Source organism: Bubalus bubalis, chromosome 2, assembly GCF_019923935.1.
Source record: "Bubalus bubalis isolate 160015118507 breed Murrah chromosome 2, NDDB_SH_1, whole genome shotgun sequence".
Lineage (NCBI taxonomy): Eukaryota > Metazoa > Chordata > Mammalia > Artiodactyla > Bovidae > Bubalus > Bubalus bubalis.
The window spans coordinates 79,158,492-79,175,050 of record NC_059158.1 but is presented as its reverse complement, the minus strand read 5'-3'; the positions used below and the strand labels follow the sequence as shown (position 1 = coordinate 79,175,050).

Sequence of the window (16,559 nt, the reverse complement as noted above, 5' to 3'; positions counted from 1 at the left end):
GTACATGATCAACTACAGAAGCGGGCAAAGAACGTAGAAAGTGATTCCACTCACCACAAAGCACAGCGTCTTCATCCGACCCATCAGGGCAATCCTGACGCAAATTGCATAGGGAGTGTGAGTTGGTGCAGTTGCCATCATTGCACTGGAACATTCCTAATGCGCAGAAGCGCTGTGGGCAAGTGATAGGTTCATCGGAACCATCCAAGCAGTCTCTCCGCCCGTCACATTTCCACCAGATAGGAATACACCTGCACAAAGAAAACAGCACTTCTCTTAGCAAAGCAACAAGCAGTTAGAGGAGCAGGCAATGACTATCCAGAGAGAAGAAGGCAAAGCTGAATTTCAAGTAATGATATGCAAGCGTTTTATCACGGCCCAAGAAGAGGATCAGTTCAACCTTGGTTACTGTGGCATAATCTTCAGAGAAAACATAACTAGGTTAGAAAGAACAGGTGTGTTAAGACCCACCATATGCTGAAAAAGTGCTTTGAGCATGATGACCAAATTCCTGCCACAGCCAACAGTGGAGTGTGCATTCTGGGTAACAGATGGATGGTTAGAGCTATCAGTCAGAGGGAGAGACGACATTAGGCTATGGGCTGGGAAGCTGGAGGCACTCCCATTTGTTGAGAGTCTACATTGTGATGGGGTATGCTATATTCTTAATCTAAGATTCTTTACTCAATTATCAAAATAATCTGCCACTGAATCTTAGATGCTATGGTTTGCATAACACTGCTTCTTAATTTCACTCTCTGACTCTGAACCCCTAGTCATCAAGGGCTGTACCCACTGTGAGGGAAATAATCTATGACTGTGTTTCATAACAAATACAAATGATCAAAAATAGATTTGTGTGACCCTCGATCCTCTGGCCTAGTTAACTGAAGAGCTAGGCCAGCATGTGTTTGAAAAAGATGGGGAAATTCTATCATTCCTAAGGGCTGTTTCTCAGTGAACATTTATGTACATTCTTGACCCTGAGACTTTGGGCAATTCATTAGAATTTTGCTTCCTTGTTACAGATATGAAAATTTGCATGCCTGGGTGTAATTATTTGGTTCCCAAATGTCTCCTTTCATGGAAGAAATTATCTGAAGTTGGAGACTTCAGACTGAAGTTGGAGATAGTCTTGGTGTATCCCAAATGAGCCATGTTAATTAGCCAACATCTTGTTCACTAGAAAACTCTTATCCCCAGGGGCCTTGAAGTTCAATGTGTGTCCAAAGGCTGGAGAGGCAGCGGAGAGAGGCAGGAGCGAGCCTTACATTTCACTGTCGGCACACAGGAATTGGGTGCTAGAGCACATGGGCAGGCACTGGGTGTTAGGACCACGCTGAATGGTATAGAAGTTATCTGGACACTCGCAAGTGAATCCAACACCTCCTTCTTTGATGAGGCAGAGATGAGAACACCCACCATTGTTTGTACCACAGGGATTAGGCACTAGTGAAAGAAGGGAGAAAAAATATGTTCATTCACTTAAAGCATGGACGAACTGATTACCTGTCACATAAAACTCATCACCTCTTAGTAAAAAAAATCATTACCCTAGATACATGCTTTTTCAAAAAGTTCATCAAGAAGACATATGGTAGAGCTGTGTTAGCAACCCTGTTGCTGATACTGATTTATGTGCAGAAGTGAGGCTTACTTACTGCTAGAAAAGTTCCCTGGTGGTCCAGTGGTTAAGACTCCACACTCCCAGTGCAGGGGGCACAGGTTTGATTCTTGTTTAAGGAACTAGATCCCACATTCCATTAAAAAAGTACGTTCTTAGAGAGCAAGTGGGAGGTTTAGCTTACCTCCATGCACCCAGAACATAAGTTAAAGTTTTACTTTCCAACAGATGCTATATTCTCTCCTCCTAAGGATACAGGCAACAGAAGGCAACAGGCAACTTGGACCAGAATCAAGTTGACAGATAAATTGAGCAACATCTATACTAATTTTCTGGGCTGCCACTCAGAGGTAAAGATGAATTTGAACTTCTGCTAAATAATATGAAGAATATTACCTTCCAGAAAAAAATAGTTTGCCAGTTCTCATATATCCTAACTTCCAAGTTTATCAAATGTTTATGATATGTTTCCTAACTTTCTAAACTTCCAAGTTTATTAAGACAACATGACCTAGCAGGCCCACAAAATGCACTCTATCCCCAAAGAATATTCCAGAACTTGGCTAGATATCAAATGCAAATAGCCATTTAATAAATTATATTTATGGTTACTATAACTTTCCTTTAAGCATTTCTTTTAATCATTTCAGTAGATTGATCTTAGTAAAGAAATGATTCTTATAAATACATCCATGTGATTATAATACATCTCTCAGGTATTATAATTTATTGTGGTTATACAGGAAAGTCTTTATTTTTCAAAGGTGCTTTCTTAAGTAGGACTGAAATGTCAAGGCAACATATAATAACTGTTGATTCTTATTAAAAAAAAAACAAAACCCAAGATCTTTAAGAATATAGCAGGTACTATGAAAAAGAATCATCAGCAGCCTTTTCCAGAAACAGGAATAAACTCTATACCTTTAATTTCTATCCCCTCAACTCTCAACATTTGTTTCATAGAAAACATTAACAAGTAACATCATTTCCAGTATAAATTATGATATTAATGATTAAAAAAAATTAAAAAAAAAAACAAGAGCAGTGTGTATAAGACCCTAAAGTAACTGTGCAAAAACTTCTGAGTAACTGTGCAAAAACTTCTGAATCAACTACTCACCAATTGGCTGCCTATAAGGATGATAGACATGGATGTCATACGGCCTGTGTGTTACGTTCAATAGCACCACTCTATCTGACCCATTGTATTTGTTTCCCTTTTCAACTGTCTTTGTATTCCAATCTGTCCAATAAATGGTGTCTTCAAAAATGGTAATAGCAAAGGGGTGAGACAGTGTGCCAGTCTCGTATACCGTGTGCCGATGGCGGCCCTCCAAATCAGAGTACCTAGGATCAAAGGAAGAAAGAGTGACTCAATGAAGATCATGCCTCTCCTCTAATGCCTTTAAGGATAGAGGAGCTAACAAATCAATGAATATCATGGAATTTGGCTAGGAAATTATGTCAGAATATTGTTACTTTTGGGCTTCCCTGGTGGCTCAGATGGTAAAGAATCCCCCTGCAATGTGGGAGACCTGAGTTCGATCCCTGAGTTGGGAAGATCCCCTGGAGAAGGGAATGGCTACCCACTCCAGTACTCTGGCCTGGAGAATTCCATGGACTGTTTAGTCCACGGGGTCACAAAGAGTCGGACACGACTGAGTGACTTTCACTTCATTACTTTAATATTTAAAAATCTGGGCGCAGACCCTAAAACTCCCACAAGAGGTGGAATGATCTAGCAACTAAAAAAGTTGATAACATTAGCCATGGGATGTCAGAAAATTTTCCAAAATATCTTAATTTATGAAAACTTAAAGAAGGCATAGGAAAACCAGAGGTCAATCTTCTGGATCTCTGTTGCTAAGACTGCAGACAAATGACCAGAACATAGTCATTATCTGTTTTGTTTTAAAAAATTCATAAACCAGAAAGCAGTCTTAATCTCTTCTCTTTCAGTTCTTGCATGATCTCTACATAGAGAGCTCAGACACTTTTATGAGTATTTTTTCTCAAGTGAAATTTTTTTCAAGATAAATTTAACAGAATGCCACAATTTTTAAAGATCTTGTTTTTTGCATGCAATAGGCTGTGTATCTGGGTACGAATTCATAAATACCCAGAAGATATCACCATTGTCTAACTATGCCATAATTAGCAATGTCTCTGAAATAAACACATATTGCTTGGCCAAAAATTTGCATTACCTTTCTTACGAGGAGTACTCTTCATTGAACAGTATAATGTTTCCAAGTCTATTTATCATATATTTGGAAGGGAAGGGCAGAGTAAAGGGATAAGGAAATTGAGATGAATTGAGCACTAGGCTGACTACCATAGGGGAGAGATTACTAGCTGCTTTTTTAGGAGTGTAAGCAGTAAAAGCACCAAGACAAAACTGTGATCTGGATGGCTTCAAAGTTCACACTCTTTCTCTCATACCATGCCTCAGAGCTCGGCGAACTGCCTATAGGCACTTTAGTTAGAATCGACCTCAGAGTGACTTTCAACAAACAGGCCAATTAGAAGCTGCCTAGGTATAATACACTGGCAACACAAACCCTGGTGTTTGGAATGAAGAGTTATGCGGTTTGCTTTATTCTATGTACGTACTCAATGTAACCCAGGTGGGCATCTGCCCAGTAGAGTAGATCATTGGTGTAATCAATGGTGAGGCCATTGGGCCACATGATCTTGGTAGAGATAATCAGAGACTTAAGGGTTCCGTCCATGCCTACTCTCCCAATGTATGCTCGGTCACCCCAGTCTGCCCAGTAGACATGCCTGTTGGAGCAAACACAACATGTCAGTCCCTGAAGCCAGAGGAACTCAGTGGCAAAGACACAAGCTTTCCCCAATTAGAGAAACAGAATTTACATCCTACAGAGCATTTCATAGAGGAAAGAGAACTAACAGAAAGAGAACTAACAGAATCTAAAAGGGGATAATGTGTAGGAAATTCTCAGGAATGAACATGATAAACTAGAGATTTCAGTAGATTTGACATGGAAAGTCCAATAAAAGTGAGTTGTTGTTTTCTTAACCATGATTTACTTGCATGCAGCCAAAATATGTAACTTTATAAGTGAAGTGATGTGTCATGGCAAAGAAAATAGCATATGAATATTATTTGAACAAGTCATGCTTCTAGCCATTATATTAAGCCATTTACCAGGTAGAAAAAGCAGAAGACAAATTCCAGCAAGATACTGGCCTTGAGATCACTACGTGAACAGCCTTTTTGGTAACAGAGGTGGAAGAAGGGCGTAAAAGAAGAGCCTGAGATTACAGGAAGACAATACCCATATCGAGGGTGAAGTGCAAGTCCTCTAGGATTCTCAAAGCAGAAGGTGTTGTTGGCGTCCACACAGTGCTCAGCCAACTTGCGGCGGTATCGACCATTGAGGTCAGAGACAGAAAGGCAATTCAGGTAGGAATCCACCCAATAGAGCTTTCTGCAGATGGAGAAGCAGGAGTTAGAGCCATTTTACTTGTAAAACAACGTACATTTAGCCACACACTTTCCTATCCAAGCACTTTTCCCCCAGGCAAACAACGACAAGAGGAAAACAGTTGACCTTCCTGCAATGAAGCAAAAAAAGACGCAATAATGTGTGCTTGTTTTCCTATTGCAAGGCGATGTCACCTTACTGTAGGGAATTGTGGGGCCACAGAAGGATTTTGGCTTTACGTGCTTCATACAGCAAAAGGCATCTTTCCAGGTAATGATCCAGGCTTCACAGGAGCAAGGAAGCAGAAATGAGAGCAATCATTAAGTATCATGAATTACAGTTTATATGTGGAGTCAAGGAAACTTGTCTCAAGTGCAGCCTTGAGACTGCAAAAGGGAACTCTGAATGCTGGCATCCTTAAGATAAAGAAAAATTTACCACCTCCCTGGCCTTGTCCCACTAGGCTGGCAAAATAACTTTCTTAACCTGAGCCAAATTTAATTTCAAATCATTTCATTTCAAATTTCATTTCAAATTTCAAATCACCAGTCTTAAAGTATCCATAACCTTCCAAAGTTCAATACTCCTAGAATGTCTGATAGTCAATTTCCACTGAAATGATTTCTCTTCCAAAAGCTCCAATGTCTCCTTGCCAGAGGTAAACATGATCCAGTCATACTAGGTGTCAGAGTAACTGTCAGGACAGTAGTACCTTCTTAGGCTTGTGGATGAGGAAAGGAGTACCCAAAAATGTACAAGCCTTGCTCACTTGGGTGAGTACTGATGACTGAGATGGCCACAATTTTGGATTCTATCACTGTAGAGGGTAATAATAGCAACAATAATAATAGCTATCTATTCAATGCCAGGTTTCCCAGGGGGCTCAGTGGTAAAGACTCTTCCTGCCAATGCAGGAGACAGAGGAGACTTGGGTTTGATCCCTGGGTCTGGAAGATCCATTGGAGGAGGAAATGAAAACTCAATCCAGTATACTTACTGGGAAAATCCCAAGACAGAGGAGACTGGTGGGCTATAGTCCATAGGGTTGCAAAGAGTAGGATACAACTTAGTGACTGAACAGGCTCATATTCAGTGCCAGGCCCTGGGCTAAGGGCTAAGATCACAACAACTGCCGGAGTAAGTTCTACTGTTACTCTTGTTTTCTTGATAAGGGTGCTGAGACCCAGAGGGTAGTAAGAGCTAGAGCAGGAATTAATTCAAGACTGGCTATACCATAGGGCACTCTACTCTGGAGTTTACTGCCAACTCACTAATTCCTCTTTATTCAACAATCAAAACACTGACGTGTGAACAGAATATGGAGAAGACACTCCATCCCCATATAGGGAAAAATTAAGAGGACTGAGAGCCAGTCCAATTTTCCACTGTGAAATTTTGCACTGTGCTTTGAAAAACTAGTATATCAAGTTTAAGGGCTTTGGGAACCAAACATCTTTCAGTTTATTGTGGACATCTTTATCGATACTGGGAAGATTATTTCAAATTTCCAAGTAATTGTATCTTAGAACTTCCCCTCTAAGCCTAAATGTGACTAGGTTCTATTCTGTCTTGTGTTTTAAGGAATGTTTAATCTGGTTGGAATCTCTCTTGAACGTCTGAGGAAATGCTTCAGTCATAAGATATTTTATCCTACAATCACCCTAGACTTTTTCACTCCATCTTCCTGACTACCACACATGTATCTAATTCTTTCCCCTGGTCAAGCACATGCCTAGGACAAGAGGAAAGCAGCTAAAGTCCAGGGGAAAATACCATCCTACCAGTTTTGGGGAGAGAGGGCTGAATGACAATATCAAGGTTAAAATATTATCCATCTTTCCCTGCATTGAAGCAAAGGACAAGATAAGAAAAGGTACCACGGTTAGTTCTGTTCCTGCAAATCATTAGTTGCTATGCTTTTTGACACCCCACAGAGTCATTATATATAAAATATTTGTATTCACATCAATATTTTATTGATTATTCTGCAGGCAGTTTTGGAGCAGGCAGGCTATTATTCAACTAGAACTAGGAAGCCAATTCTCCATCCCCCATCTTTACTCTTAAGACGATCAAACAGAAAAGATGTGGAAGCATCCTCTGTGGGTCAAGGGTGACCAAAGCAATAATATTTGCAACCTAAGTGCATGCAGCTTCCTGTCAACCACAAAGCCAAGTGTCTGATTCAATAGAGATGTGAAGAAGTATGATTGAACTGGTAGAGTTGAATTAAAATACCACTGTCTACCGAAAAGATGTTCAGAGTTTCAAGTTAGCCATTCTTTAATTTATAACCAGCCCAAGTTGGGAATGACTAGCATTGTAAGTAGCCTGTGAATTCCAGGAAAGCAGGGGCTGTGTCTGTCTTGTTTACCTCCAAACCCCAGTCCCTAGAATAGCACCTCACTTAGGCAACAGCTTTAAATGACTGAATGCACCAACCAAAGCATGAATCATCCCTTCACATACCTCCAGTAATAACAGAGCTCTTTCTTCCTTTGTGATGCCCCCCCATAAAATCCATATGATAAATTCTTAAAAATCACTAGATTTTAGATTCTGTGGTATCCCATTTGATTATTAGGTACACAGCAGAAAACAGCAACAGCAACAAAAAAACAAAACATGCAGAAGCATTAAAATGTTTCTACCTGGTAACCCCAGTTGGAAAGATCAATTCCCTATTAAGATGAAAGCCTGGCTAGAACACTTTTTAAAAAACAAAAACTTGTTAACTTTTAAAAAGCTTTTGTCTTACCTGGTAACCCAGTCGACAGCCAGACTTTCCGCACCAGGTAGATTGTGCTTTAAGACTGTCTCCCTGTTTGTCGTATTCACAAACATTCTCTCAATGACTTTATTCTCTATATCAAGCCAGTACAATCTCTTTTCTACTCGGTCAAAATCCAATGCCACAACATTACCCAGTCCTTGCAAGATGAGGGAGTATAAATGGCCATAGACAGTTAGATTTCTCAAATAGTAACGGTTGCTAAAAATGAGATCAGGCTCGATGTTGCTGTTCTGCCGGCAGGTCTTTCCATCTGGCTCACGGATGTAGCCTGGGGCACATTTGCAGATGTAAGTGCCAGGTAAGTTCTCACACTTTTGGCTACAGACGAAGGGCGTCTCCTCGCATTCATCAATATCAACACAAGTCCTCTTGTCAGACAACAGCTTGTAACCAGGGTTACAAGAACAATAGAAACTGGTTAAGGTGTCTGTGCAGTTTTGGTTACAACCACTGAGTGTAGGGTCATTGCACTCATTAATGCCTGTAGGTAGAAGACAGTTATCAGAGAACCTAAGTTGTCAGTAATGGACCCACCATAATGGTCAAAAAAGTGCTTGGGGCTGGTGCACTGGGATGACCCAGAGGGATGGTACGGGGAGGGAGGTGGGAGGGGGGTTCAGGATGGGGAACACGTGTACACCTGTGTCGGATTCATGTTGATGTATGGCAAAACCAATACAATATTGTAAAGTAATTAGCCTCCAATTAAAATAAATAAATTTAAATTAAAAAAAAAAGTCAGCCTTCCTGATGGACAGATGCAGTTCTTTTTGTTTGGTTGGGTTTGGACAGAGCCAAGTTCTTAATGAGTCATGCTAAAAAAGACAAATAAACAGGGACAATAAGGGATTTCTAAAGGCCCTACATTATTCAAAAGTCACTCTTATTCAACTTCCTTCCTTGATCCTTCACCAATGGTTTTAACAACTAATACAACCAGGGTGGGGCTAGGGGCGGGGTGGGAGGGGGACTTCCAGTTAAACTCTCCCCTTTAGTCACCTGAGGATGAAAATTAAGAACAGATTAAGGAATGTAGTCATTGCAACAAGTCATTGCAAGATCAGTGCTGTTTGCCTTAATTTGTTTATCTCCTATTCTCTATAATGAATGGCTAACTGATGATTAGTCCAAAAAACGTGTGTGACTGACCTTATAGACCAAGAAATCCTTGCTTTTTGATAGACAAACAACAGTAATTTTCTGGCAGTGTGCTACTTAGAGAATCAACTGAAAGGGCCTACTAAGTCAGAAAGGGTTGAGAATGCACGTTCAGTCCCCCTCGTTTCCTTTTCCCTAATCTTCCATTATACTCACCACATCCTTTCTCATCACTGTTGTCTGAGCAGTCAGGGTAGTTGTTACAGACTTTCATCATCTCAATGCAGTTCCCATTGTCACACCTGAACTGATGAGGGGGACATGTGGTTTCTGGGGTGTGGCACAGGTGCTCCAGCTCATCAGAGTTATCTCTACAGTCATTGTCCCCATCACAGATATAGGCCTTATTAATGCAGAGTCCGTTCTGACAGGTAAAAAGGGTCTGGTCGCAGGTAGGGTACACACAGCCCCTCTCATCACTGTAGTCACCACAGTCATTGTTCCGGTCACACCTGTGCCATGAGACCCAGTGCCACTTAAAATCAGAATATTTCAGGTGAAAATCCACATCCCCAGTTTCTCTCCAGACACATGATGCTGACTAGTGTCTGTGTCTCTTAGCGGGGGCACACGCCCACAGTCCACCTCACCTGCCTCTCTCTGTTGTCAGGCTGACCCTGAGCCACAGCGTGCAGTCCCATTCATCATCCTCTCATACTATTACTTTTCTTATAGCAGAAAGAACTGAATGAAGTATTTCTTATGCCCATGCCTCTATTCCAAGTGGCAAACCCTGAGCATCAGCTGCCTCAAGAAAGAATTTTCTTCTAGTAAGCCCACTTCACTCATCTTTCTGATCCTCTGTGCAAGGTCACCTTATGACCTTCATGGACCCCAGGCACTTCTGCTTTCATGGGTCCCTTCCTCCATAAAAATATTTAAAATTATATTTAAGGACTACGTTGGTATAAAGGCATATATATTATTATTTAGTATGTAAATACTTTCTTTGACCTAAAAGTACTCTTTATTTTTTTTCTTTTGATTTTAAAAGAAGTTCATTTTCAGAGGCCATGAAAAGTATCACGGGCCCCAGCCCTGCCTCATGGACTTTTGAGGTTTGTTAATAAATTTTTTAATCCCCAATTCACCTGAAGTGGCTGGGGATACACAAGCCATTGTTACAGACGAACTCCGTTCCAAAGCAGGATCTCCTGGTGCAATTCTGGTGCTCATCAAGGGCATCAAGGCAATCTGCTTCGCCATCACAAACCCATGATTTAGGGATACACCCTCTGTGTGGACGCACACCAACCTCACAGGCAAACTCAGAACTTGAGCAGTTGCGATTCTCTGCAGCTAAAGCACAAAGAGAATCAGGAATCATATGAGAGCTCATTCCAGCAGTCAAGTTCATTTTGAATCAGTATTTATCTTGCTGTACGTTACATAATAGTCTGAGGGATGAAAGGAAATGAAGGGAAAATAGGAAGACAAATTACTCTCCCAAATTTTCATTTTAAATGCTTTGGACCTTGAATTTTTTTCAGAAGTAAAATGTAAAGCTAAACACCTCATAATTTAATTTCCATAAAATTAATGTAAGGTCATATTTTTCCCTTAGGGATATAGAAAACTACTTGCATTTTATTAATTGGATACTAAAAATCCCATACATTTGGTAATTTTTAATTTTATAAAGTATAATCACACAAACACAATGTGAGATAGGCATTTTATGCCAGTTTTATGAGAAAAGTGAAACTCACAATGGTTAACTAGACAGCAAAAAAAATCACAGAATTTTCAAAAAAGCTAGGGCTTCTTTCCTAGATATACAGGAAGAGTACTTGTTAATAAGACTTGACAGACACCATGACACTTTAGGAAAGAGCGAAAATGCTAACATGTAATCATGAAACTCTGCAGTATAGAATAGAGATATTTTATCTGAGGGTGAAGAGGAGACAAAAGGAAGAGGGTCTTGAAGAAGAGATATGGGAGAAAAGTACCCACTACAGTCCAGATCTGGGCAGCTGCCCACCCATTTCATAGAGGATATGGAGCAACAGGGCCATCGCCAAAGTCATGGACATGTGAGAATCGAATGCAAAGATCATCGAGTCATTGTTTTTATTATCCTACCATGGAAAGATACTCTAAGACACCTGAATTTAGAGTTCTATGCTCTGTTGGTAATGGGAAATGTTGTTTCATAGTCTGTTCCATAATTCACTTAAAAGAATGACCCCTGCCCCCCGCTTAACAACTCTAGGGTAATGGATAAAACTAGAGGCACAGTTAATTGCAACAGTATTAAAGCTGCTAACTCAGTGGCCAACTGAGCTCTCTTTATCTGTTCTAGAAATGTAGGACATTATTTCCATTACCTAAATGCAACAGAAAAAAAAAACATTAAAATCATTTTTCATCCTTTACAAGCATTTATGTAGATAATATAAAACATTCCTGAGCAGAAAAATAAAGCTAACATTCTATCTGCGTACTTTCAATAAAGAAGAACCTGTGTGACAACCATGTTCTCCAAAGACAGAAAAATCAAGCTACTGTTTCCCTGAAACGTGACTCCAGAGAGGAATTAATTGTTTGCACTTACTGCAGTTGTGTCTTTCATCCTCATCACTCATGTCTCCACAGTCATTATCACCATCACAGACCCACATCATTGGGATGCACCTGTTATTGTCACACTTGAAATAATCACTGGCGCATGTTGACTGAGAAAACTCTGGGAAAAAAACAAAAAAAAAAGCACTCTTGGTGAGAAGAGTCATGTGCAGTCAGGAATCTTGAGAGAAACATACTATAGCAAGGGCTTCCTAAAACACCAATTAGAATTCTTTAATCATATCCCACATGTTAACGAATCAAGTTGTCATATGCCCAGAATCCCAGAGATCCTTCAAATTAGCCTAAGGCAAAAGAACATTTAATTTTAACTATTCAAATACAGCACAACAGTAACAGTAAGGAGAAACAGATAACAGTAAGGAGAAACGTGAACTTCCACAAGCTGGAAAGAATGGAGTATGTATCGATACAGCCTTTGAAAGGCTTTGACACAGGAAACTGACTCCCAGAGATCGAGCCTTCCCACATACGCAGGATGTTCATTCCAGCATTACCTCTTACAAGGAAAAAATGGAAACAAGCTAAATGCCCAGCAGTTGGGAAAGGGATAAAAACATATGGAACATCCACACTTTACAGCAATATTCAGCAGTACAAAGATAAGATGGATGTGTATTTTCTTTCTTTTATTAATTTATTTTTTAATTGAAGGACAATTGCTTTACAGAATTTTGTTGTTTTCTATTACCACATAATAAAAGAGACAGCCAATGGGAATGTGCTGTATAACTCAGGGAACTCAAACAGAGGCTCTGTAACAACCTAGAGGGGTGGGGTGGGGAGGGAGATGGCAGGGAGGTTCAAGAGGGAGAGGTGTATTTTCTAACTGATAAGATAAAAAAAAAGTGGGAGGGGAACAGCAGAAAGATATATATAGTAAGATCCCTATATGTCAGGATATACAGATAAAGAATTCACACTTAATAGCAGTTATGTCTGGAGGTGAGGGGATTGTAAAAGGGTGAAAGAATGGGAATTTCACTCTTTTGTATACATCTTATTTCTTTAAAATAATATCTGTGTATTGGATGTTCACTAAACTTGTGATAATCGTTTCATGATGTATGTAAATCATTATGTTCTACACTTTAATTTTACACAGTTCTATATGTCAATCTCAATAAAACTAGAAGAAAAAAATACCTCTGTATATTATGAAAATCCATTAATATTAGATTATGTGTTTACTTCTATTTAAATATGTCAGATAGTTGGTACTAATTGATAATACTAATTGATAATGACTTTGGTTCCCATGGATAAGTTTGGAAACTATTTTTTCTTCATATCTCTGAACCAATAGTTCATATATTTAAAATAATCTCTAAGACCCTTCTACTCACCTAACAATTACTATTTCTTTCACAGCTCCTTAAAACTCTGTGTGCCCTTTGTTTTCTACAAAACTTTTAGTGTTGGGGAAAAAGAAATTGTCAAGGAGCTTCTAATACCATTCTCTATTAGCCACAGAATTTGAGCCCAAGGGAAAACAGGAATAGAAAATAGCCTGAATTCAGCTGCAAAACTAGGCTAATGGTCTTAAGAAAATACCCCTCCAAAAAAAGTGATGGTACTTACTACAGTGATATTTATAATACCAGAAAAAATAAAGCAATCTAAATACTTAAAATAGAGGCAGTTAACTCAAAGATCATATAGCCACTCAATGGAATATCACACAGCCATTAAACAAGAGTCTGAAGATGACAACATGGGTTAGAGAAGTCTCTCTTAACCAGACAGTATATATATCTTAAGCTTCAGGCCATATGTTCTTCTTCACAACTACTTGACACTATAATATAACCAGGGGGTGTGGGTTCGATACCTGGGCAGGGAGCTAAGATCCCACATTCCTCATGGCCAAGAAAAAATAAAACATAAAACAGAAGCAATATTGTTACGAATTCAATAAAAACTTTTTTTTAATGGTCAATGTCAAAAAAATCTGTAAAAAAAAAAAAAAAAGACAAGCATGGCCATAGTTTGCTGACCCACATACAACAATATTGCCAGACCCCCTAAAAAAAGCAATACAGAAGATTGTACATTCAGATTTTTACAATTATGTTTAAAAAATTGTGCATGGATACAGATTAGGATTTGCAAAGGTAAATAGCAGCCTTCAAACACAAGCAACACACAACTGCCTCCAAGAATATAACTAGGTCCTTGGAACATCTCAGGAAGCTCAGATGGCCTTGGGACCCTAACCCCTCAGCTGGTACACAGAACAGGAAGAAACGTGTGCCCCTCACCTGCCCCCTCGGCATGTACATCATGCTCTCAATAACCTTTAGATCCTCCCATAGTCTTATGGGTGAGAACTCACCCAAATTCAGAAATTCCAATTCAGAGTCAATTACAATTAATTGAGTTCCACAAACCAGGCAGGTAGTAGGTGCATCACCAACTTTTGGTAGGTGCAACTTTTTGTCTGCATCAATCAGCAACTTCCATATCCTGCCCAACAACCCACCCAGTGCCCTACATGACCAGGCTTTTAATGAATATCTGCTGAGGGGTATCAGCAAGGAGTGCAAACATTTCCTAGCCAGAACCATAGTTCACATTTGAAGTAGTTGGAAGAGGGGTGCCAGCTGCATCACAATGCTTTTCATGCTGGCTCATTCTCTTACCACAAGTGGGAGGTTCGTCAGAGCCGTCAGAACAGTCTTTTTCATGATCACAATACCAGCGTGCAGGAATACAGGGCCCAGAGGTGCAATGGAACTCATCGCTCCCACACGACCTAGTGGCTGCAATAGGTAAAGAAGAGAAAATCCATGAGCAACACACAAGCTTGTTCCTAATAACCTGCCTATATCTCTGAACTGGGTAGGAGTTGCCAAGACAGGAAGACTGAGGCATGAGTTTTTATAGATGTTTTACATCCAGAGGAAAGAACATGGGAGAGCAATACTTTTCCAGTCTCCTAGAATTTTTTTCCTAAATTCCAGAGATTCAGAAAATGAATTGCACTTATTAGAAATACCAAAAAGACTATTTTTTGATACATGAAATCAAATTATAGATAAAAGAAAACATGGTTCTATGTTTTCTGCCATAACACAAAATAAATTCTACTGAAAAGAAAAAACAACAAAATAACCAAATCACCCTATACACAACCTTTTAAGCCATATTAGACCATGATTCTAGAGAATTATCAAAGTTTTGCTCTTATTCATCCTTGCAACTTATTTGAGTAAATGATTCTGCCTATGTGTAAACTTTTCTCACATAACCTGAGGTTATGGTCTGATGTGTTTTCTAGATTTTCTATTTCCTCTTGTTGCTGTTTTTACAACTGACTCCTACTCTTGGATTATAACCTAGCCTGGTGACCATTACTAAATTCTTAAAGGAAGCATCTATTTACACTAATAGTTTCAAAGTTATTGAACTTAAGAATTTGAGCTATAAATATAAGAAATTATTTGATTGAACCAAACAACTAAATATTAAACTAAGGTTTCTGAAAGTCAAACATATGAAAAAGACAAAAATTCTTTCAGTTATTAATGGCTATTATAAACATATTGAGAATAAATATGAGGGCTTATTTTACAAATTCTGCCTGTAGTTCCTGAAGACAAAAGACCTTTAATTATAGGAGGTTATGCATTATAGTTGATCCCTGGAAGAAATATTTGGAGTCAGGCATCCAGCCAGGGAACAGAGAGAAGGGACTTCTTATGCCCCTCCAATTACATCCTAAATAACTGCCTGCTGTATCTATTTACAAGGTCCACTTGAGAGGACAAATTGAAATTAGCTGAAACACAGAAGCCATGTGTCATGACACATGTCAAGACATGCATGCCTGGAACCACAAGAGGTTTATCTTACCACAGAAAAGGGGGTTTTCATCACTCATATCTCCACAATCATTGTCTCCATCACACAAGAAAGAACGTGGAATACAAATCGTTGAATTCATACACTTTACATATCCAGGATGGCACGTGCGTTCAGCTTGAAAAAGACAACCAGATAAACAATTTGGAACATATTCATCACATGTACATCATATATGTCCATGCTAACCAATCTACTGCACAATCATACCAGCAGAAGAGAAGCTATCAGAGAGGCATAACTCATGACAGTTATGTGATGCCATATAGTCTCTAGTAAAAAGAGAATTTTCTATTTTCATTATTTAATAGCATCACCAAGACTTTCCACTCTCCTCACTCCCCATACAATGGAGTAACATGAATGAAGAAGATCTCTATATATTGATAAGGAAAGATGGCATGAGCTCCAGGATGCATTAACAGCAGGAAAGCAAAACACTAGGCTATCTTTTGTGTATGAAAACTGATAACTGTGTGTGTCCAGCAAGCAAGAAATGCTTACATTTAAAACAAAAATGAAAAGATAAACTAACGAAAATTGTCACTACTCTGAACAGATTGAGAATAGTATGGAGGGAACAGGGTAGAGAGGGCAAGGACGTCTGTGAGTGTACCTTGTCATACAATTTTTATATGACTATGAATCCATGCACATTATTTTCTATAAATGAACACAATGAAATAAAAATGGATAAGGAAAAGCAATTTCCAAAATTTGGAAACAATAACAAATGACTGCATATTTCTAATGGGAAATAATCTAAGAACAAGAAGGAAATAAAATGTTTAATTACATTTGTATGGTTACTTTGAAAGTATTATAAAATAAAGCAAACAAGTGACTATGTCACCTATTACAAACTAAGATTTTAAGTGTAAGAGATGTGATTATAAAATCTAAAAGGTAAAAACCTGTTTATCTTAAATTAAAATGGAAAATACCAACATCATTTTTTTTCCCTTTAGAATTGTATTTCCTAGTTCTGTCCACTAAAAAGGCCTAGAAGCAATAAAGGCCAAATAGGAATAGGTAACCCAACACTGTGGTAATTTTAATTTTTTTTAAAGTCTATTAA

The 16,559-nt window shown here is 38.9% G+C and overlaps 1 protein-coding gene across 1 annotated transcript in view; it reads right to left on the bottom strand.

Annotated features, from left to right (window-relative positions):
- LRP2 (LDL receptor related protein 2) overlaps positions 1-16,559 on the bottom strand; it is a 178,421-nt gene that overhangs the window by 34,928 nt on the left and 126,934 nt on the right. The window contains exons 45-55 of the mRNA XM_006059973.4: positions 15,473-15,598; positions 14,260-14,379; positions 11,586-11,717; positions 10,120-10,327; positions 9,185-9,480; positions 7,835-8,351; positions 4,927-5,079; positions 4,238-4,408; positions 2,745-2,971; positions 1,272-1,449; positions 55-251 (exon numbers count right to left, since the gene is read on the bottom strand). Of these exons, the coding sequence (XP_006060035.4) occupies positions 55-251; positions 1,272-1,449; positions 2,745-2,971; positions 4,238-4,408; positions 4,927-5,079; positions 7,835-8,351; positions 9,185-9,480; positions 10,120-10,327; positions 11,586-11,717; positions 14,260-14,379; positions 15,473-15,598 (2,325 nt within the window). The remainder of the gene's footprint in view (positions 1-54; positions 252-1,271; positions 1,450-2,744; positions 2,972-4,237; positions 4,409-4,926; positions 5,080-7,834; positions 8,352-9,184; positions 9,481-10,119; positions 10,328-11,585; positions 11,718-14,259; positions 14,380-15,472; positions 15,599-16,559) is intronic.